Source organism: Nicotiana tabacum, chromosome 22, assembly GCF_000715075.1.
Source record: "Nicotiana tabacum cultivar K326 chromosome 22, ASM71507v2, whole genome shotgun sequence".
NCBI lineage: Eukaryota > Viridiplantae > Streptophyta > Magnoliopsida > Solanales > Solanaceae > Nicotiana > Nicotiana tabacum.
In genome coordinates, this window is record NC_134101.1 from 80,467,533 (window position 1) to 80,486,439 (window position 18,907).

General features: G+C 35.4%; 1 protein-coding gene across 1 annotated transcript; it reads right to left on the bottom strand.

Annotated features, from left to right (window-relative positions):
- Nucleotides 1-881: 881 nt before the first annotated feature.
- Nucleotides 882-9,468, bottom strand: LOC107819307 (uncharacterized). The gene is made up of 6 exons (XM_075244216.1): nt 9,245-9,468; nt 9,066-9,139; nt 2,482-2,530; nt 2,257-2,364; nt 1,810-1,885; nt 882-1,426 (listed from the first exon to the last, which is right to left on the bottom strand). The coding sequence occupies exons 1-6, from the start codon at nt 9,291-9,293 to the stop codon at nt 1,183-1,185; spliced, it is 600 nt and encodes a 199-aa protein (XP_075100317.1). The 5' UTR covers nt 9,294-9,468; the 3' UTR covers nt 882-1,182.
- Between the last annotated feature and the right edge of the window lie 9,439 nt (nt 9,469-18,907).

Below are 18,907 nucleotides of genomic sequence, written 5' to 3' on the forward strand. Positions count from 1 at the left end.
TTGTGACCATTTTGGATTTAAAAACACATTAGTTTATCATTTTAATTTTGTATTATGGCTTTAATTAATATTTCTTCTTTATTTTCTTCCATTTCTATTATGAGTGGCTAGATATTTTCTAGGGTTGTGACACAACCCTAGTGTGTAAACCTTATGGGTAATTGATCTAATGCTTGTTTATGATTGAGTGTTTGTTATTTAGCCTCGTTCATGATTTAATTAGAGAATTAATGGTTGCAAACATTGATTCATGCCTTTTTGACCTGGTCTTTTACTTGAGAAAGAGGAACCTAGTCTAGGAAAACTTGGCTAACAAGAATTTGGGCTAATTAAGGTTTTGACTAACCTAATTAAAGGGTTTGAACTAGAGATAGGGAAAATCCGACTTGAACTCATATCAACTATTTGACTTGATACTCATTTGCTCTTGAGAAAGCCAAATTGGACAAAAATCACTCTATGATCGAGAGGTATTGAGTACGATTTTGGAGGGGAACTTTCTTAAGGAACTGAAAATTTTCCTATATCAGTGACTAATATATCAAATCAAAGCTTAGTTTCATCAAGAAACTTCACATTCCGAGGGAATATTATAGCTTCTCTCGATTTTCTTCATCATTTGGTGCAGAACAATAATATCTCAACTACGTTAAATTACAACATACTTCTCTCAATTTCTTCCTCATTTAGGTAAATTTAACAACATTCCCCTAACGCACTTAGACTGTAATAGCAGGCACTTTAGTCCAACCATCTTCGGCCCTACATCCCTGTATACGTTCAGGTTCTGAAATATGTAAATGTAACAGTTAAAACGAAAAACTCTTTCTTGCCTTCTATAGTAATTAAGTTGGAGCACAAATAAATACTACTAGTACTAACTTAGGAATGACTTGATGGATAAAGCACTGTCCAAAGCGTTGCAGTACAACCACCAACTAAAATTTTCATCAATATTCACTCTATCAGGTAATTTATGGTGGATTAAGAAGATTTAGGCCTCTATTGCACATGCTCAAAGGCCAGCGGTGTGCATTTAGCTGCTCTTCTGTTATACAATTGCAGTAAAAAGGAGAGCTTTGAAGGATCCTTGATCAGAATGGGCACATAACAACTACTAATGAGATTTGTTGATTTAAACACAATGCTCTAAGCATCAGCATACAAAAACTACATACAAGATCAATCTTCATCTGAGCTCTCATATGCTACTAGCAAGCTTTTCATTGGATTATCTGTCTTTGTTTCATCTCCCATGTCAGCTGATCTAGCTGGCAGGGTCTCTTTCTGCTTCTCCTGATTAGAATCAGCGTTATTACTTGGAGCAGCCTGTGTGCTTGCTGGGGAATTACTCCCATCAGATGCGGTACAAACTTTCTGCTTCTTAGGTTTGACTTCTAAAACCCTTTTTAGTAAATCTTGCTGCCTGTACCATGAGACCAGCAAATCTTAATTTAATTGACTCCCCTTGATTATTTACGCACAATACCAAGTACCAAAAACAACAAAAAGATGGAAATAACAAGGGTGACGTCACAGAAGAAATAAAGTGCAACAACAACCCAGTATAATCCCACTAGTGGGGTCTGGGGAAGGTAGTGTGTACGCAGACCTTACACCTACCCTGGGGTAGAGAGGCTGTTTCCGATAGATCCTCCGCTCCCTCCCTCCAAGAACTCCCCACCTTGCTCTTGGGGTGACTCGAACTCACAACCTCTTGGTTGGAATTGGAGGGTGCTTACCACTAGAGCAACCCACTTTTGTCAGAAGAAATAAAGTGCCTAACAGTAAAAAGAGGCAAAAGAATACCTAATCCCACTCTTTGGCTTGGGCTCAACACGAAGCGGCAGGGGAATTGATGCTGGTGAAGAATCAGCAACAGCTTTGTTTAAAATGGTTAAGCATTACACAGAAGATGGAACTGGTTAACTACAACTTGATAACCTTACATTATCTATGTCCTTTTCTTTTGGTTGACAAGTTATCTGTGTCCTATGCTTTCTCAAGCCACAACATCCTATCTGCTGGCAAGGCTAAACTTGATGAGGTAAATCATCAAATCAGCCTTTATAAAGATTATACAAATCAGCCTTTATAATGATTATTTTTTTGAGAAGGTAGCCTTTATAATGATTATACATATTAATGAAACTCATTTGACATCAATTAGCACTTGCAGTCACCATATAATGTTAACATACGAGGGATACACAATGGAATGCGGTAATATCAAAGGAAGAACCAGTAAAAAGGATATCTTGAATGCTTGGAATGCACGTTTTTCGGTACGTCTCAGAAGGCGTTCAGCATCCTCCTCGGCTTCCATCTGCTCCTTTAGATAAAGCAAGTCATCGCTGTCCAAGGCTGCATTGCATAACTTAAACAAGGCTCAGGAAACTATTACACACTTCCATTATATTGATGGATGGATGTACCAAGAAGAAAAAGAGGGGAGGAATTATTTTGAGCAAGAATCTGTACCGCCTCTCCCATGAAGGTAACCTCCGCGTTCCCCAGCAACCTCTTGCATCTGAACATATCAAGCACCCAGTAGGAAAAGCCAAGATCCCTGTCAGGGCATGTTATAAGAAATTGGGGTATTCTGAAGGATACTTTACAATATGATCTAGCCCTGAAATAATGTGATATTACACGCTTTTCCGGAATATCTTAACTTAGAATAACTCACAACCATCAAGCTTTTGTTTTAGTAGTGTTAAACCTGTTTTCAAAGACTATAACTAAATATACTTCAAAAACACCTTATTAAATCCTATTTTTTTGATAGGGTTCCCCTTACCAGTAGTAACTCCGCTGATGTGAGCTTGCTCACTTTGTCGGTCCTATACCCTTATTAAATCCTATTTTTTTGATAGGGTTCCCCTTACCAGTAGTAACTCCGCTGATGTGAGCTTGCTCACTTTGTCGGTCCTATACCCTCATAAAGGAGGAGGGTTGTAGTAGGTTCACAACCAGCGTAAAATATGTCGATTTATGATGAATCTTCACGATTGATGAATAGTGAGGATTCATATAATTGAGACTTAATTGTTTTCGTTGTTGTTTCTTTTACCAGTAGCAGTCTCCCATTGAGTAAAGAAGCCTTCTTCTTGATCAAAACAACTTCTATAAGTTCCTTATAAGCCTAACAAGAGGAAGGATAGGGTAGCAAATAAAAAGAGCAGTTACAAGAGCCCTTATTGGCAAGAAAATAAGGAATAGAAAACTGGAGTGGTCGCAAGCTCAGTCAGTTTTCTCAACACATTCAGAATTCAAAAAGGGGAAGTTAATTTTTTCTTTTTCTTTTGATAGCTAGGACATGAGGAAGAATTTTTATTTCTCCGACATGGTACCCCCTCCCCCCCCAAAAACTCTGTGGCAAATGTGAAGAAATCACTTAGGTTGAGACAAATTTCTTGCCTCTTAGTTGGAGTGGAGTGCTCTTGCCCCAGGGGCAAAACCACACTTGAGAGAATAAATCCTATTTTAGCTTTGCGGAAGTAAATTATTTAACAGCCCCATCATTTCATCAAACAAAGAAAATGAAGAAAGACTTGTTGATTCGAGCAAATAGACGAATTCATGGATGACCTCTTCAAATATCAGATTATGGTTGAGAACATGGGGCCCAAACAGGATTTTTCCTTTAAAATTAACTAAACATTTGCGATTATTATCTATAGTTCTCAATCCACTACAAACATCTCCTCCTGGATATCATCTATTTCACAATGTGGATGAAAAGGCATATACAGCTAATGGCCAATGAGTTTTATGAGATAATAAATAGTCAGTATGAACTAACGGTGTAAAAAATGATTTAAACAATCAAGTCACTTAAAAGATAATTGCAGGTAATTCCATTTTATACTAGCATTGATTGTTGTGATATTTTCAAAATTAGACAAATGTCCTTCCAAGTGGCAATGGAGAAATGAGTGTGGCAATATCATGGAAAATCCAAGACAACAAGAGTTATACACTTGTCATGCTTCAAACCTCTCTTAAAGCCTATAAATAGGCATAACTTAGGCACATCAACCATCAACAACTTTCCTTTGCTTTTTTGTTCTTCACTAGCTTCCCTTTGTTGTCTTTCCTTCTCAAAATTTAGTAGTCTATTTTCTTTTGTTCCCCTCTTTTAAATAGTTGGGTTTGTAATTTAATATTTTGTATTGTAGGGAAATAACACGAGAAAAGTATTAATATTATTTGTGAGCGAAAATACAACAATTGGCTTGAGTCGTGCTAGGCACTGTCCTAAGAAACTATTTCAGTAATGTGAAATGTTTCCCCAAGATTAAACAAACCTACCTCTATATAATAGGATACAGGAATATTAATAATAAATCCAGCAAGTTGGAAGAGAAAGGGCAACTAATATCTTATGCCAATTAAAATATTTTAGAAGGAGAAGGACGTATAGGAGGAAAAGAAGATAGAAGAATTTCTTCTTTTGCTAATGATTACTAATGATGAGCTCTTCTTGGTATTTTGGATGATGGAAGAATGATGGCCTAATCATGGCTATATGTAGGCCTAAGAAAAGCTTCTGCACAAGATAAGTGTTTTACTTACTTTTCAAATTTCCTTCGTGCAAGATGCCAAAACATCTTATGCAAAATGCCACTTGGCTTAGTAAGGCCATTTGTCAAACAATCTTTTAAAATAATGCCACATGTAAAAAGTCTTTTGACACATTACCAACAATCCCTCACATTAAAAAACTTTTTTGTTTAGGAATACAGAGTAGGAAAGAGTAAGACTTGCTGGAGTACTTTTAGCTTCAGCACACATTTCACACTTGTCAATATTATTTGAGTCTAAATCGGATATTAATCCTAGCGACTGCATTTTCTTTATATATGCGACATTAACATGTCCTAGTCTAGCATGCCATAAAGAAATAGACTCCACCATATAAGCAGAAGAAGATGCATTTTCATTTCTAGTATCAGAAATATTAACCACAAATAAACCATGACTAGAGGTAGTAAAAGGTATTATGTGACATTTATTAATGATTTTTCCAGATATACTAAGTCGTATTTTCTTAGAAATAAATATGATGCCTTTAATGCTTTTATTTCTTATAAAACTGAGGTTGAAAATCAACTTAGTAGAAAAATTAAGAGAATTAGATCTAATAGAGGTGGAGAATATTTTTCTTTGAATAATTTTTGTGAAAAAGAAGGAATAATTCATGAAGTATCTCCGCCTTATTCACCTGAGTCAAATGGAGTAGCTGAAAGGAAAAATAGAACATTGAAAGAGATGATGAATTCCATATTAGTTAGTTCTAATGCACATGATAATTTGTGGGGTGAAACTATATTATCTGCATGTCACTTACAAAATAGAATACCACATAAAAGAACTAGCAAAACTCCTTATGAATTGTTAAAGGGTTATAAACCTAACATGAAATATGTGTGGGATGCCTTGCTAAAGTCCTATTGCCTGAACCTAAAAAGAGAAAAATAGGTTCTAAAACTACAGATTGTATGCTTATTGGATATGTTGAACATAGTGTTGCATATAGATTTCTTGTTTTAAAAAGTAATGTGCTTGATTGCAATACTATAATTGAGACAAAGAATGTTGAGTTCTTTGAATATATTTATCCATTGTTTGATAAAATTTCTCATAGTTCTTTGAATATATTTATCCACTGTCTGATAAAATTTCTCATACACCTGTTGAAACAAATAATGAAAGTACCTCTAACGAGGAACTGAGAACGAGCAAATGGCCTAGGAAAGAATATTTTTCTTATGAAAATGATTTTCAAACTTTTCTTGTCGATAATGAACCATCAAATTATTTTGAAGCTATATCTTCTTCAGAAGCTAATTATTGGAAAGAGGCAATAAAAGTTGAAATTAATTCTATTTTGAAAAATAAAACATGAATTTTAACAGATTTACCTCCGGGTGCAAAGCCTATTGGTTGTAAATAGATTTTCAAAAAGAAATTTAATCCGGATGGATCTTTAGATAAATATAAAGCTCGGTTAGTAGCAAAAGGATTTTCTCAAAAACAAAATATAGATTATTTTGATACATTTACACCAGTTACTAGAATTTCCTCTATTCAAGTTTTAGTTGCCTTAGCTTCAATCCATAAGCTTTGTATCCATTAAATGGATGTAAAACAACTTTTTTAAATGGTTATTTAGGAGAAGAAATTTATATGGTTCAACCTGAAGGCTGTGTCATTCCAGGACAAAAAATAAAGTTTGTAAATTAATTAAATCTCTTTATGGCCTTAAACAAGCTTCTAAGCAGTGATATGAGAAATTTGATCAAGTCTTACTGAGAGACGATTTTTCTTCAGTTGAGGTGGATAAATGTATTTATACTAAAGTGGTAGACAATGATTATGTGATAATATGTCTATATGTTGTTGACATGCTTATATTTGGTACAAGTTTAAATATTGTGCAAAGTACTAAATTATTTTGTCTGCTAATTTTGATATGAAAGATCTGGGTGAAGTAAATACAATATTAGGAGTTAAAGTTATAAGGAGTGAAGATGGAATAACGTTATCACAAGAACATTATGTTGAGAGACTTCTTAAGAAGTTTGAATATTTTAATGTCACATCTGTGAGCACTCCTTTTGATGCTAACTCTCATTTGAAAAAGAATAATGGTGACTCAGTTGCTCATTATGCTCGGGAGTCTGACGTATTTAATAAATTTTACAAGACCCGATATAGCCTATGTTGAGTGTAGACTGAGTAGATATACTCATAATCCCAACAGAGAGCATTGGTCTGCATTAGCTAGACTAATGAAATATTTGAGAGGAACCATGAATTATAGTATCCTATATAGTGGATTTCCTTCTACTTTAGAAGGGTACAATGATGCAAACTGGATCTCTGATTCAGATAAGACAAAATCCACTAGTAGTTATGTATTCACTCTTGGCGGTGGTACAAAATCGTGGAATTCAGCTAAACAGACGATCATAGCTAGATCGACTATGGAATCAGAGTTTGTAGCTCTGCAGTTAGCTGGTTCTGAGGTCGAGTGGCTAAGAAACTTCTTAGCTAATATTCCTTTAATAAAGGGCGTACTGCCTCCTGTGTTTATGCATTGTGATTGTCATGCGGCAATAGTTATTGCAAAGAACAGAGTTGTGAAAAGCGGTCGCTTCCTCGCTTAAAGCGAGAAGCGAAGCGAGGCAACCCACTCACCGCTTCTGCTATCTGAAGCGTAGCAGGTATGAAAAAGCGGTCGCTTCTCACTAAAGAGCGAGAAGCGACGATGCGAAGCGAGGCGACTGAAGCGAGCGCTTCTCTGTTTTAAAGGGCTGCCTAATTAAAATAGTTGTTCTTTTATTAAAACATATCACCAGCACTCCAACAGCAACAGAGAAAGAAAGAGGCGACTAGGGTTCCAAGTTTTCTACACTTTTCAACTTCAAAATCATCTCCGGGTATGTGATTTCTTCTTCCTCCTCCTTCTCCTCCTTCTTCTTCCTCTTCTTTTTCTTTTTCTTTCACTGTTTCAGCGTCCAAAAAGCAACAAAATGCTGGCGAAATTTTTTTTTCCTTTCAGTTCTTCTTTCTCATTCTTCTTTATTTTCTTGCACTGTTTTTTCGTTTGAAATGCTGCCCATTTTTTTACTGAAATGGTATACTGCCCTTACTCTTATTTTTATATCATTTATTCTTAGTTCTTATTGCCCTTCCCTTCAGTATTTTATTTTTTAAATTCCGCTTCACTTCAAAAAAGTGAGCGCTTCGCTTCTCGCTTTAAGCGAAAAGGGGGTTGTCGCTTTTCCTCGCTTCACGCTCTTCACAACACTGTCAAAGAATAAATCTTATAATTGTAAAAGTAGACACATGAAATTGAGACATGATGTCATAAAACAGTTGTTGAGAGATGGAATAATTTCCATTGACTATGTGAAGCCAGAGATAAATTTGGCCGATCCTCTGACTAAACCTGTGGGAAGAAAATTAATTCTTCAAACCTCAAGAGAGATGGGGTTAAGGCCGACATGTTGTCAATAGAGATGGTAACCCAACCTATGTGATTGGAGATCCCATGAAGTAGGTTCATATGGGTAATAACAAGTTGATATTGACACTGAAGCACTAAAAGAGAGTGTTTGACTGCTACTAATTGAGAGGTTGAGTTATAACTCTTAATGAATTCATATTTCTTATGGGTGGTGTATTTAAAAGCAGCATACATTTGATGAATTCACCTGTATGAGAGTGGAGTGGGGCCGCTCCTATGAGATTTTGGTCTAGTCTATAGAGCTCTCATGAATTACCAGGCACGCGCGTGGCCTAGTGGCACAAAACCGCGTTGAACAGCAAAATTGTGAGGGTCGAAATGTGATGGTCGAAATGTGATTGATAATAAAAATTATTGGTTCATAGAAATATTATATTTCACCAGTAATTCTGTGAGTTAAGTTTTATTGGTCTAAGTTTGGTTCATAGTCCAGAAGACACCAAACCTATTACATTTAGACCATGCAAATCCAGCAAGTCTTACTCTTTCCTACTCTGTATTCCTAAACAAAAAGTCTTTTGATGTGGGGGATTGTTGATAATTGTTGGTAATGTGTCAAAAGACTTTTTACATGTGGCATTGTTTTAAAAGATTATTTGACAAATGGCCTTAATAAGCCTAGTGGCATTTTGCATGAGATGTTATGACATCTTGCATAAAAGGAAATTTGACAAGTAAAACACTTGTCTTGTGCAGAAGTTTTCCTTAAGCCTATATATAGCCATGATTAGGCCATCATTCTTTCGTCATCCCAAAAATCAAGAAGAGCTCATCATTAGTAATCATTAGCAAAAGAAGAAATTCTGTTAACTTCTTTCCCTCCTACACGTCCATTCTCCTTCTAAAATATTTTAATTGGCATAAGATATTAGTTGCTCTTTCCCTTCCAACTTGCTAGATTTATTATTAATATTTTGTTGATTCCTGTAGAAGGAAGTCAAATCAGAGGCAAAATTTGTTGGCTCCTGATTAAATATTGGAGCGTGTTAAATCCGTATATAAAGTTGGAGAAACGGGATTCGCTAACCTTTGAAACCATGCGTTGGAAAGTGATTTCCTCGTCATCTATCCTGTCTCCCTTTCCTTTCCCGAATTTCTTATCTGCAAAATTTGTTCGCATTTACAGGTTAACTAACCCTAAAGAGTAAACGAATACCAAAAAAGCTAGCTACAACCAAATGCGTGTGGCCAGTTGTGGGATAATACCTTTAGGATCGGTGAGATTGGTGTATTCTCGAACTTCTCTGCCAGCCATGGCTTCAGTCAGGTTGATTAGAAATTGCTTGCTATGTGCAGATGGATACGATTATTTGCTCGAGAAGTGTTCTTCGGTTTAGGGCTTTCTTTCGCATTCGGGTCTTTTCTCTTTCCCTCTTTGTGAATTTATCCTCTTTTTAGATGCGGATCAAACGGTCCTTGGTCCTATGAAGCTGGGCTATTTATTTAGTGAAACAAAAAATTGCATAAATATATAAGGTGCGTGCTCTTTTAGGAGGGTTAATCCATGTACGAAAACCAATACTCATCCCGTTTCATTTTATGCGAACATATTTCTTTTTTAATCCGTACCAAAAAAAATAATATATTTTCTTATTTAAAAATAATTTAACTTTATGGAATAATTTATAGTCACACAAAATATATGTGACTCATTTTATACCACAAGTTTAAAAGTCTTCTCTTTTTTCTTAAATTTCATGTCAAATCAAATGGGTTCACATAAATTAAAACGGAGGGAGTATAATTTAATACATTATTTGGTCAAGGAAAATCAATTTCCGTATAAAATTTAACACAACATATACCATGTTTTGTTAGTTTTTTGGTTATTCGTACATAATATATGTATAAGTTAACGAGGAAATTTGTGTATTATTTTATACAGGATAGAATATTTAAAATAAAAATATATGTATTAAATAATAAATCTATTAAAAATTAAATGCCAAATATACCCTTTCACTTTAAGTTTAGAATTTCTTTCCCTTTCACTGGGAGCCTGATATCTGAGTTCACAAAGATGCTAAAGAACCTACTTCTCATTATCCGTATTTACACATTATAAACTATTTATAGGTGATACACACAAACCGCAAAATTGCTAGCTTATGATTTCCATATTATATGTGTTAGTTACTGGAGAAACAAATAGTACTTTAATTTTCTTAAGGACAACACGAATATTTTAGTCCATTCTTTTAAATGTGACCCAAGTATCTTTTTTGGAAAACCAAATATTACGCTCAAATTTTGTGAGTGAATAAGCTAATGAATTTCAATCAAAAGCCAAAATTGTCTCTGTGTCAACAGCGTCGAGCTTATAGGGTACCTCCTAAAATAATTGCTTACAACTCTGTGTTCATCCAAAATCTGTAAGGGGACATCAGGGATTTGAAATTGTTAAAAGAGTTGAGTAAATGAAAAATTCAATGGAGGTTCACACCAGAGAGAAAGATGTCTATGAGATAAAGCTTTGCAAAGAAAAATTACAAACTAAAGATGGTTAAGGTGTAATACTAAATAAATATTTTCTAAACAAACAAAAGAAAAGATATATCTTAAATTTTATAATATATAGTAGTTTTTAATACAACAAACTAAACATTCAAAAAGAATTAATCTCTCCATAACTAAGATTTGTATAACTAATATTTGCATAACTAAAACATGTATAACCAGTCTGTGCATAACTTATCTCTATACCAAACGATCCCTAAGAGCTAGTCTTGAATTTTTGTCCCCCAACTTGTCTTATGTGCATTTTTTTTGTTCTCGCTTGCCCCATTGGTTAATTCTTAATGTCAAAATTCAAAAATTTTATCTCATGGTCAAACCTTTTTAAACTTAAAGGTTTGTAGGTAAGCGGGGTCAAAAGTTCAAGATCGTCCACTTTCATGGTCATTTTTATAAATCACCCAAGAAAAAAAAAAGGGTGATTAGCACAAATAGGCTGATTTAGGGCAACTCTTTATATTTGTCCCCATTTAAGAAATTTGTGTCTCGCGCTACAATTCTCGAAGAATGAAAATTTATGCTTTCACAAGTTATATCAGCTCAGAGCACAAATTTTACAATTTTCGCTTCTACTAATCTTGTAATTTTTTTACAAATCTTGTATTGTTCACAAGTTATAGCATACGGAGTTACGGACAACATAGGTACAAATAGCTTACAAGTTTTGCCCCGCTCATAAGTTCTGGCAGATAGGTAAAACTTGCAAGTATTTATTAATCATTCACAAGTTTTGAAAACTAATGTGAATATTTAGGTGTCCCGAATGCAAGACCCAAAAATAGTGTGCAAGTATAAATAGTTAGGAATAGTAGAAAAAAAATAGTTTAAGATCAAGAAGGGAGGTTCTGTTAGTAAACTATATTCAAAACCAAAAAATCAGAGAAGCAAAGAAATGTTAGTTCAATAAATAAAATAGAAAATAATTCTGAGCCCACAAATTGTTTGTGTGTCCTTAAAAAATTTAGTTCCTTCACTTTTGCCCAAGGTTTTTGGAATAACACTTCCAAGGATAGAACAAAATAACTATTTTGTGATAGCGTCACTACAAATCACAGAACTTCAGCGAACTCAACAAACGGAGCAAATCATACTTGACACTTATGTTTATTTAAAAAAATAATGCAATAATGCAAAGAAGAGAGGAGAAGTTTTCAGATGTTTCTGTGTGTAAAAATGAGGTCAAGCATCGAAATTTAGAGACAATGAAAGGGTGAGATTAAGAGGTGCAATACAAGAGATACCTCTTCCATTTCCCATTCAAACTCTTTAGAAAAAAGTCAATAATCCCCCACATAAATGGGGAATGGCCATATGCATGAAAACTGTGTGATTTGCAAGCAAGGATTAATCGCATCTGGATAAGTAGATTTCTCTTTAAATTTTTCGTAGTGAACTTATGTCGGATATACTCGATCAATCAGTAGATTTGTGTCACGACCCAAAATTCGCATGTTGTGATGGCGCCTATCTCAATACTAGGCAAGACGACAACCTCAATAAAATCATAATTTCTTTTAAGTTTGAAAACATAATATTTGAATTCCATAGAAAATCTCACAAACTACTGGCATAAAATACATTCTCAAAATTCGGTGTCACTCAGTACATGAGCATCTGAATGATAACAAAGTCTGACCGATAAAAATACTGTCTGAAAATATAAAATAGTACAATAAATGAAAGGAAGAGAGTCAAGGTCAGCGGATGCCAAGCAACTACTTGATCGTCTCCAACTGATAACACTTTGAGATCTAACAGTCGTCGTATCCGGAAGCACCTGAATTTGCACACGAGGTGCAAGGTGTATTATGAGTACAACCAACTCAGCAAGTAACAATACTAAATAAAGAACTGAAAGTAGTGACGAGCTTCACAGCTAAGTCCAATTACAGTAATTCCCAACATAAGAAAGTAGGCATGCTTTCAAGTTCGACAATAAAGGCCAACACAGTAATTTCATGTCAAGTTCAACTGAAACAGAAGATAATATCTCTTAGAAATTTCCAAAACAATGATATATGACAAATGTAGTACAACAATAATGAAATCAATGCATCCTCTCAGAGCAACAGTCACTCAGTCCCCCCACTCGCTCAACACTCGGCACTCGCACTAAGTAGGTACCTGCACTCATTAGGGGTGTGTACAGACTCCGGAGGGGCTCCTTCATCCCAAGCGCTATAATCCGCACGGACAACTCACGTGCTATAGTATCAATATCTGGATTTGCATGGATAACTCACGTGCTGCACGGACAATCCACGTGCTTAGTATAATATCTGGATCCGCACGGATAACTCACGTGCTGCACGGATAACTCACATACTATAGTATAATATCTGGATCCGCACGGATAACTCACGTGCTATAGTATCAATATCTCACAATCAGGCCCTCGGCCCCACTCAGTCATAAATCTCTCCAGTCTTTCGGGCTCTCAGAAATCATGAACATCAGCCCCAATAGACTAGGCTCGAATTTTAGTTCCAGGAGTTGGAATAGGTCTGTTATATCATTTATGACTTGTGTGCAAAATTTAAGGTCAATCGGAGTTGGTTTGGTGTGTTTCGGTATTGGTTTTAGAAGTTGGAAGTTCAATAGTTCATTAGGCTTGAATTAGGTGCTATTCGTGATTTCGATGTTGTTTGATATCATTTGAGGCTTCGGCTAAGTTCGTATCATGTTTTAGAATCTGTTGGTATGTTCAGACGGGGTGTCCGGGGCCTCGAGGGTGATTCGGACGAAGTTCGACTTCATGTTGTCCTTATAGAACTGTTGATAAGGTGTCTAGTGTTGTCTTCATCGCGTTCGCGACATGGAGATCGCGTTCGTATAGAGTTGTTCAGGGGCAGGAGGTTTTGTTCTTCGCGTTCGTGAAAGTCTAGTGGGTCTGTTCATCATGATCGTGAGAGGGGTTTCACGTTCGCGTAGAAGGATGAGGCCGGCTTGGGCACCATGCATTTAGCCTTTGCGTTCGCAACATGTATATTGCATTCGCGTAAGAGGATTCTTCAGCTGGAATATTTTGTGCTTCACGAACGCGAGGCATTTTCCGTGTTTGTAAAGGAGGAGCACCTGGGCAGATTTAAAAATCCTAAATCATGGGTTAGAGTATTATTTTCATATTTTGACTTGTGGAGCTCGGTTAAGGGTGATTTTTGTGAGGGATTTCACTACAATTCAAGAGGTAAGCAACGTTTGATCACTTTTGTCTATTTATATTGAATACCCATTGATTTTCCCACCTACATTATGTGTTTTTAGGTGAAATTTTGGGAATTTTGGACTAGGTATTGGAGAGTAAGATTTGGGGATTTGAAGGTCAATTTGTGGTTGGAATTAGATGATTTTAGTATGGTTGGACTCGTAATTAAATGGGTATTCGGATTTTATAAATTTTGCCGGGTTCCGAGGCGTGGGCTTAGGGTTGACTTTTTGAATTTGGTTAAAGAACTTAGCTTTATCATATGGGATCGATTCTTATAGCTTGTATTGATTATATTAAGTTGTTTGTGACTAGATTCAAGTCGTTCGGAGGTCGATTTGCAGGGCAAGGGTTTGCTGGAGCATTGAGTTGCGTATTTTGAGGTAAGTAACATTTCTAAACTTGGAACTGAGAGTATAAATCCCTGAAAAAAGTGTTATGTGGGTTGTTTTGAGGTGACGCACATGCTAGGTGACGGGTGTATGGGCGGGCACCGTGGTAATCATAATCCGGGTGGATTTTTATATTGTGTTAATATCTAGTCTTGTTTTATCCATATAATTCCTACTTGCTATAGTAATTGAGTTGTGATTCATGTTAGAAATTATGTTTAGGCTATGTGCATATTCTATTAGGACCCACTAAGGTTATTTCTACTGTTGAGTTATTTGCTTAAACTGCAATTATGTACTGATTCATGTTTATTCATTTGCATATCACCTCTCAGTCGCTGTTATTATTCACTGTTACATCATGTTATCATTATTTGGGCTAAGTAGTATGAGACTTGTGAGCCCGTGAGACTGGAGAGATTGATGATTAAGCTGCCTAAGAGCCGGATTGTGAGTGATATTGTGGATCGGGCTGCACGCTGCAGCAAGCCTTATTGGCTTTATTTATTATTGTGGATCGGGTTGCACACCGCAACAGGCCTTATAGGATTTATATTAGCGCCTGGGTAGGATCCGCCCCTCTGGAGTTTGACACACCAGCAGTGAGCGTAGGCACAATGATTTATATATACGTGCTTTCGTGAGGGGCATTGGTTCCAAGCACCGGTACAGTGCTGAGTAATTGTGTGTGATGAATGGGAATTTGAGATAGACAATTTGAGTACTCTGAGACTGTGAGTACCTGGGATTATCACTATGATACATTACATTTGACATGCATATTTGACATGTAGGCACAGAGACGTAACATTCCTCATGCTAGTTGTACTTGGCATATTTCTATCAGTGTTGGGCTTAAATTATTGAACTAGAAAGCATGACTAAATTTCTGTAATGTGAACGAGTTGAATATGGAAGTTTCTCTGAGATATTACTATCATTCTCTTTCCTATAACTGTGTTGTTGTTATTTTGGTTCTAACTGTATCCTTCTGAGCTCATCACTTCTTTCACTCCAAGGTTAGTCTTGTTACTTATTGAGTACATTGGGCTGGTTGTACTCATACTACACTCTGCACTTCGTGTGCAGATCCAGGTACATCTGGATGCGGTGATTGCTAGAGTGGTGCTAGTACCTGTTTGGAGACTTTGAGGTAGCTGCTATGAACCCCACAGACCTTGACTCTCCTTCCTTTAATTTTTATTCAGTACTATTCTATTTTCTTAGACAATTGTACTAGAGTTTCAGACTATGTTGACACTTAGCAGCTCATGTACTCGGTGACACCAGGATTTTGGGTTAGTTTTAGTAGAGTTACAGTTGTGTTTATCAGATATTTATGAGACTTTCAACTGTTAAGCTTATTAAATCATGTTTTAAATTCAAATGTGTAGTTGTTATGTGATTGTCGGCTTGCCTAGTAATGTGTTAGGCGTCGTCACGACAAGTTGGAATTTTGGATCGTGACACTAGATCTTGGGATCTCCAGTCTTCTACGTAAAGTTACCGCCATAGTGACTTGTCCTCGGCCATAGTCCCATTTCCTTAGATGACTTTTCAACCGCCTCTCTAGTTATGCCTTTTGTAAGCGGACCCGACACATTATCTTTTGACTTTACATAATCAATTGTGATAATTCCACTAGAGAGTAGTTGTCTAACGATATTATATCTTCGTCGTATGTGACAAGATTTTCCGTTATACATAATGCTCCCAACCCTTCCTATTGCCGCTTGACTATCACAATATTTGCATATAGGTGCCAACCGTTTGGGCCAAAATAGAATATTTTTAAAAAAATTACGGAGCCATTCAGCTTCTTCACCTGCCTTGTCTAAAGTGATGAACTCAGACACTATTGTAGAGTGGGTGATGCATGTCTGTTTGAATGACTTCCAAGACACTGATCCTCCATCAATAGTAAAAATATATCCACTAGTGGATTTTGTTTCAGTTGATCCGATGATTTAGTTTGTATCACTATAGCCCTCAATAACCGCGTGATAATTATTATAATGCAATGCATAGTCTTAGGTATATTTCAAATAACCCAAAACTCGTTTCATTGCTATTGAATGAGCTTGATCAGGTTTACTTGTGTATCAACTAAGTTTACTTATCGCATAAGCTATATCAGGTTGTGTACAATTCATAATATACATCAAACTTTCCAAAACTCGAGCATATTCCAATTGAGACTTGCTTTGACCTTTATTCTTTACAAGAGTATGGTTTAAATCAACTGGCGTTCTTGCAACTTTAAAGTCCAAATATTTAAAATTTTCAAGTACCATTTTAATATAATGACATTGAGACAATTCTTGACCTGAGTTTTAAGGATCTTAATTCCCAAAATTAAATCGACAACTCCTAAGTCTTTCATATCAAATTTACTAATAAGCATGTGCTTAGTAGCATTTATGTTAGCAATGTTGTTACTCATTATCAACATATCATCCACATACAAACAAACAATGACTATGTGATTTGGAACGTTCTTAATGTAAACACATTTGTCACACTCATTGATCTTGAAACCATTTGGCAACATTGTTTGGTCAAATTTCGCATGCCATTATTTTGGTGCTTGTTTTAGTCTGTAAAATGACTTAACAAGTCGGCACGCCTTCTTTTCTTTTCCGGGAATTACGAACCCTTCAAGTTGTTCCATATAAATTTCTTTCTCCAAAATCTCCATTTAAGAAGACCGTCTTCACATCCATCTGATCGATTTCAAGGCCATACATGGTGGCTAACGCTATTAACACCCGAATAGATATAATTCTCGTTACCGGCGAGTATGTGTCAAAGTAATCAAGACCTTCTCATTGTCTAAATCCTTTGACAACTAATCTTGACTTATATTTGTCAATAGTACCATTAGCTTTTATTTTACTTATGAAAATCCACTTAGAACCCAAAGGTTTATTTTCTGGAGGAAGATCAACACATTCCCAAGTATGATTACTTAATATGGATTCTATCTCACTATTGACTGCCTCTTTCCAATATTATGCTTCCGAGGAAGACATTTCTTCTTTAAATGTTTGAGGCTCATTTTCCAACAAGAATGTCAGAGAATCTGGTCCAATGGAAAGTAGTTGTCTTTTGACGTTTACTACCTCTTGGATTTTCCTCATTAAATGTACTTTCCTTTGCTTCTTCCCGAGGTCGCTTAGAATTTTCACTAGACGACTCACATTCCTTTTTATACGGATAAATATTTTCAAAGAATTCATCATTATCTGATTCGATTACCGTATTAATATGAATGTCGGGATTTTCTGATTTTTGAACCAGAAACTATATGCCTTACTATTTGTTGCATATCCTATGAAAACTCAATCAACGGTTTTCGATCCAATATTTTTACCTTTTTGGGTTTAGGAACTTGCAATCTAGTCAAACACCCCCACACTTTAAAATATTTTAAGTAGAGTTTTCTTTCGTTCTATTTTTCATATGGAATGGATTGTGTTTTGCTTTGAGGAACTCAATTGAATATTCGGTTAGTTGTAAGAATAGCTTTCCCCCACAAGTTCTAAGATAAATTAGAACTTATTAACAGTGCATTCATCATCTCTTTTAATATTCTATTCTTTATTTCCGCAATTTCATTAGATTGCGGTGAGTAAGGGGTTGTTCTTTGGTGAATAATGTCATATTCCAAATATATTTCTTCAAAAGGAGATTCATATTTGCCACCCCTATCACTTTGTAGAGCCAACACAAGAATTGTCATTTGTGTCGCAACAAAACCAGAATTAATAAACGCCGAGTTTTTAATCTTCAAAGTGAGTAATATCTGACACAACTAGATTTAATAAGCGATAGAATTTTTAATCTTCAAACTGAGTAATAAAATGGAGTAAAAAATTACTAAGATTTTAATATCCGATAAATAAGTATAAAGCCATGAAGACTTTAATCTCAACGAACGAGTAGAAAATCATGCAGATTTTATTCTCGAAGCAGGAGTAAAAAATCACAAAAGATTTTAGTCTCCATAGTAGAAAATCATGAAGATTTTAATCTCCATAACATAGGATAAAAATTACAAGTGTTTTAACTTTTTTTAAAATGGCTTTCCAACTAAACCATCATAATACTTAAATAGTTTGATCTTTTACTCTAATAAAACAAATATACGTACATCTTTACATATATTATATTCATGATCTCAAGAATACTTCAAGTATTACTGTAAGCCTAATTCATGTCTTACTTCCTTGAAGAAACCATGCATGCTACCAAATTGTATATAAAGTACTAACAATTTATTTTTTTGGTCAAAGGAATAACACACAAACACATGTTATGCTTAATCATGCATATAAATCTAGATTTGTAATATGATATCATCGCATAATAAACACCTACCCTTACATTTGTAGAAGCAAGATATCATAAATCACAAAAGGGTAGAAAAATTAAACATAAATAGAGTAAAGAAATTAGAACCCGATATATTGTCACTTTCTTCTTAAATAGTCACCTTGAATTTCACATCTTCTTTGCTGCAATTCCGAAAAGTAAAATTCTATGTCTCTAGATTCCCTTTCGAACTCAAGATATATTTGGGTTTGTTTCTTCAATTCCACATCAGAATGTATAATGACTCGGCCAGTCATTTTATGTATTGTAGACCCATCTTGTTCTTCTATTTATCGCTCTTTCTATGATAATTTATGGTTATGTGACTTGTCGGAGTGGTTGGATTATTTCCGGGAGAAGTTTTGGAGTGAATTGGGATACCTA

Excerpts from the sequence above, each read along its gene's own strand:
- LOC107819307 (XM_075244216.1), bottom strand. The coding sequence starts at position 9,293 with ATGGCTGGCAGAGAAGTTCGAGAATACACCAATCTCACCGATCCTAAA. Across the intron at positions 2,365-2,481 it reads TTACCTTCATGGGAGAGGCG|CCTTGGACAGCGATGACTTG; the intron begins GTACAGATTCTT and ends TATGCAATGCAG. Across the intron at positions 1,427-1,809 it reads AAGCCAAAGAGTGGGATTAG|GCAGCAAGATTTACTAAAAA; the intron begins GTATTCTTTTGC and ends CTCATGGTACAG.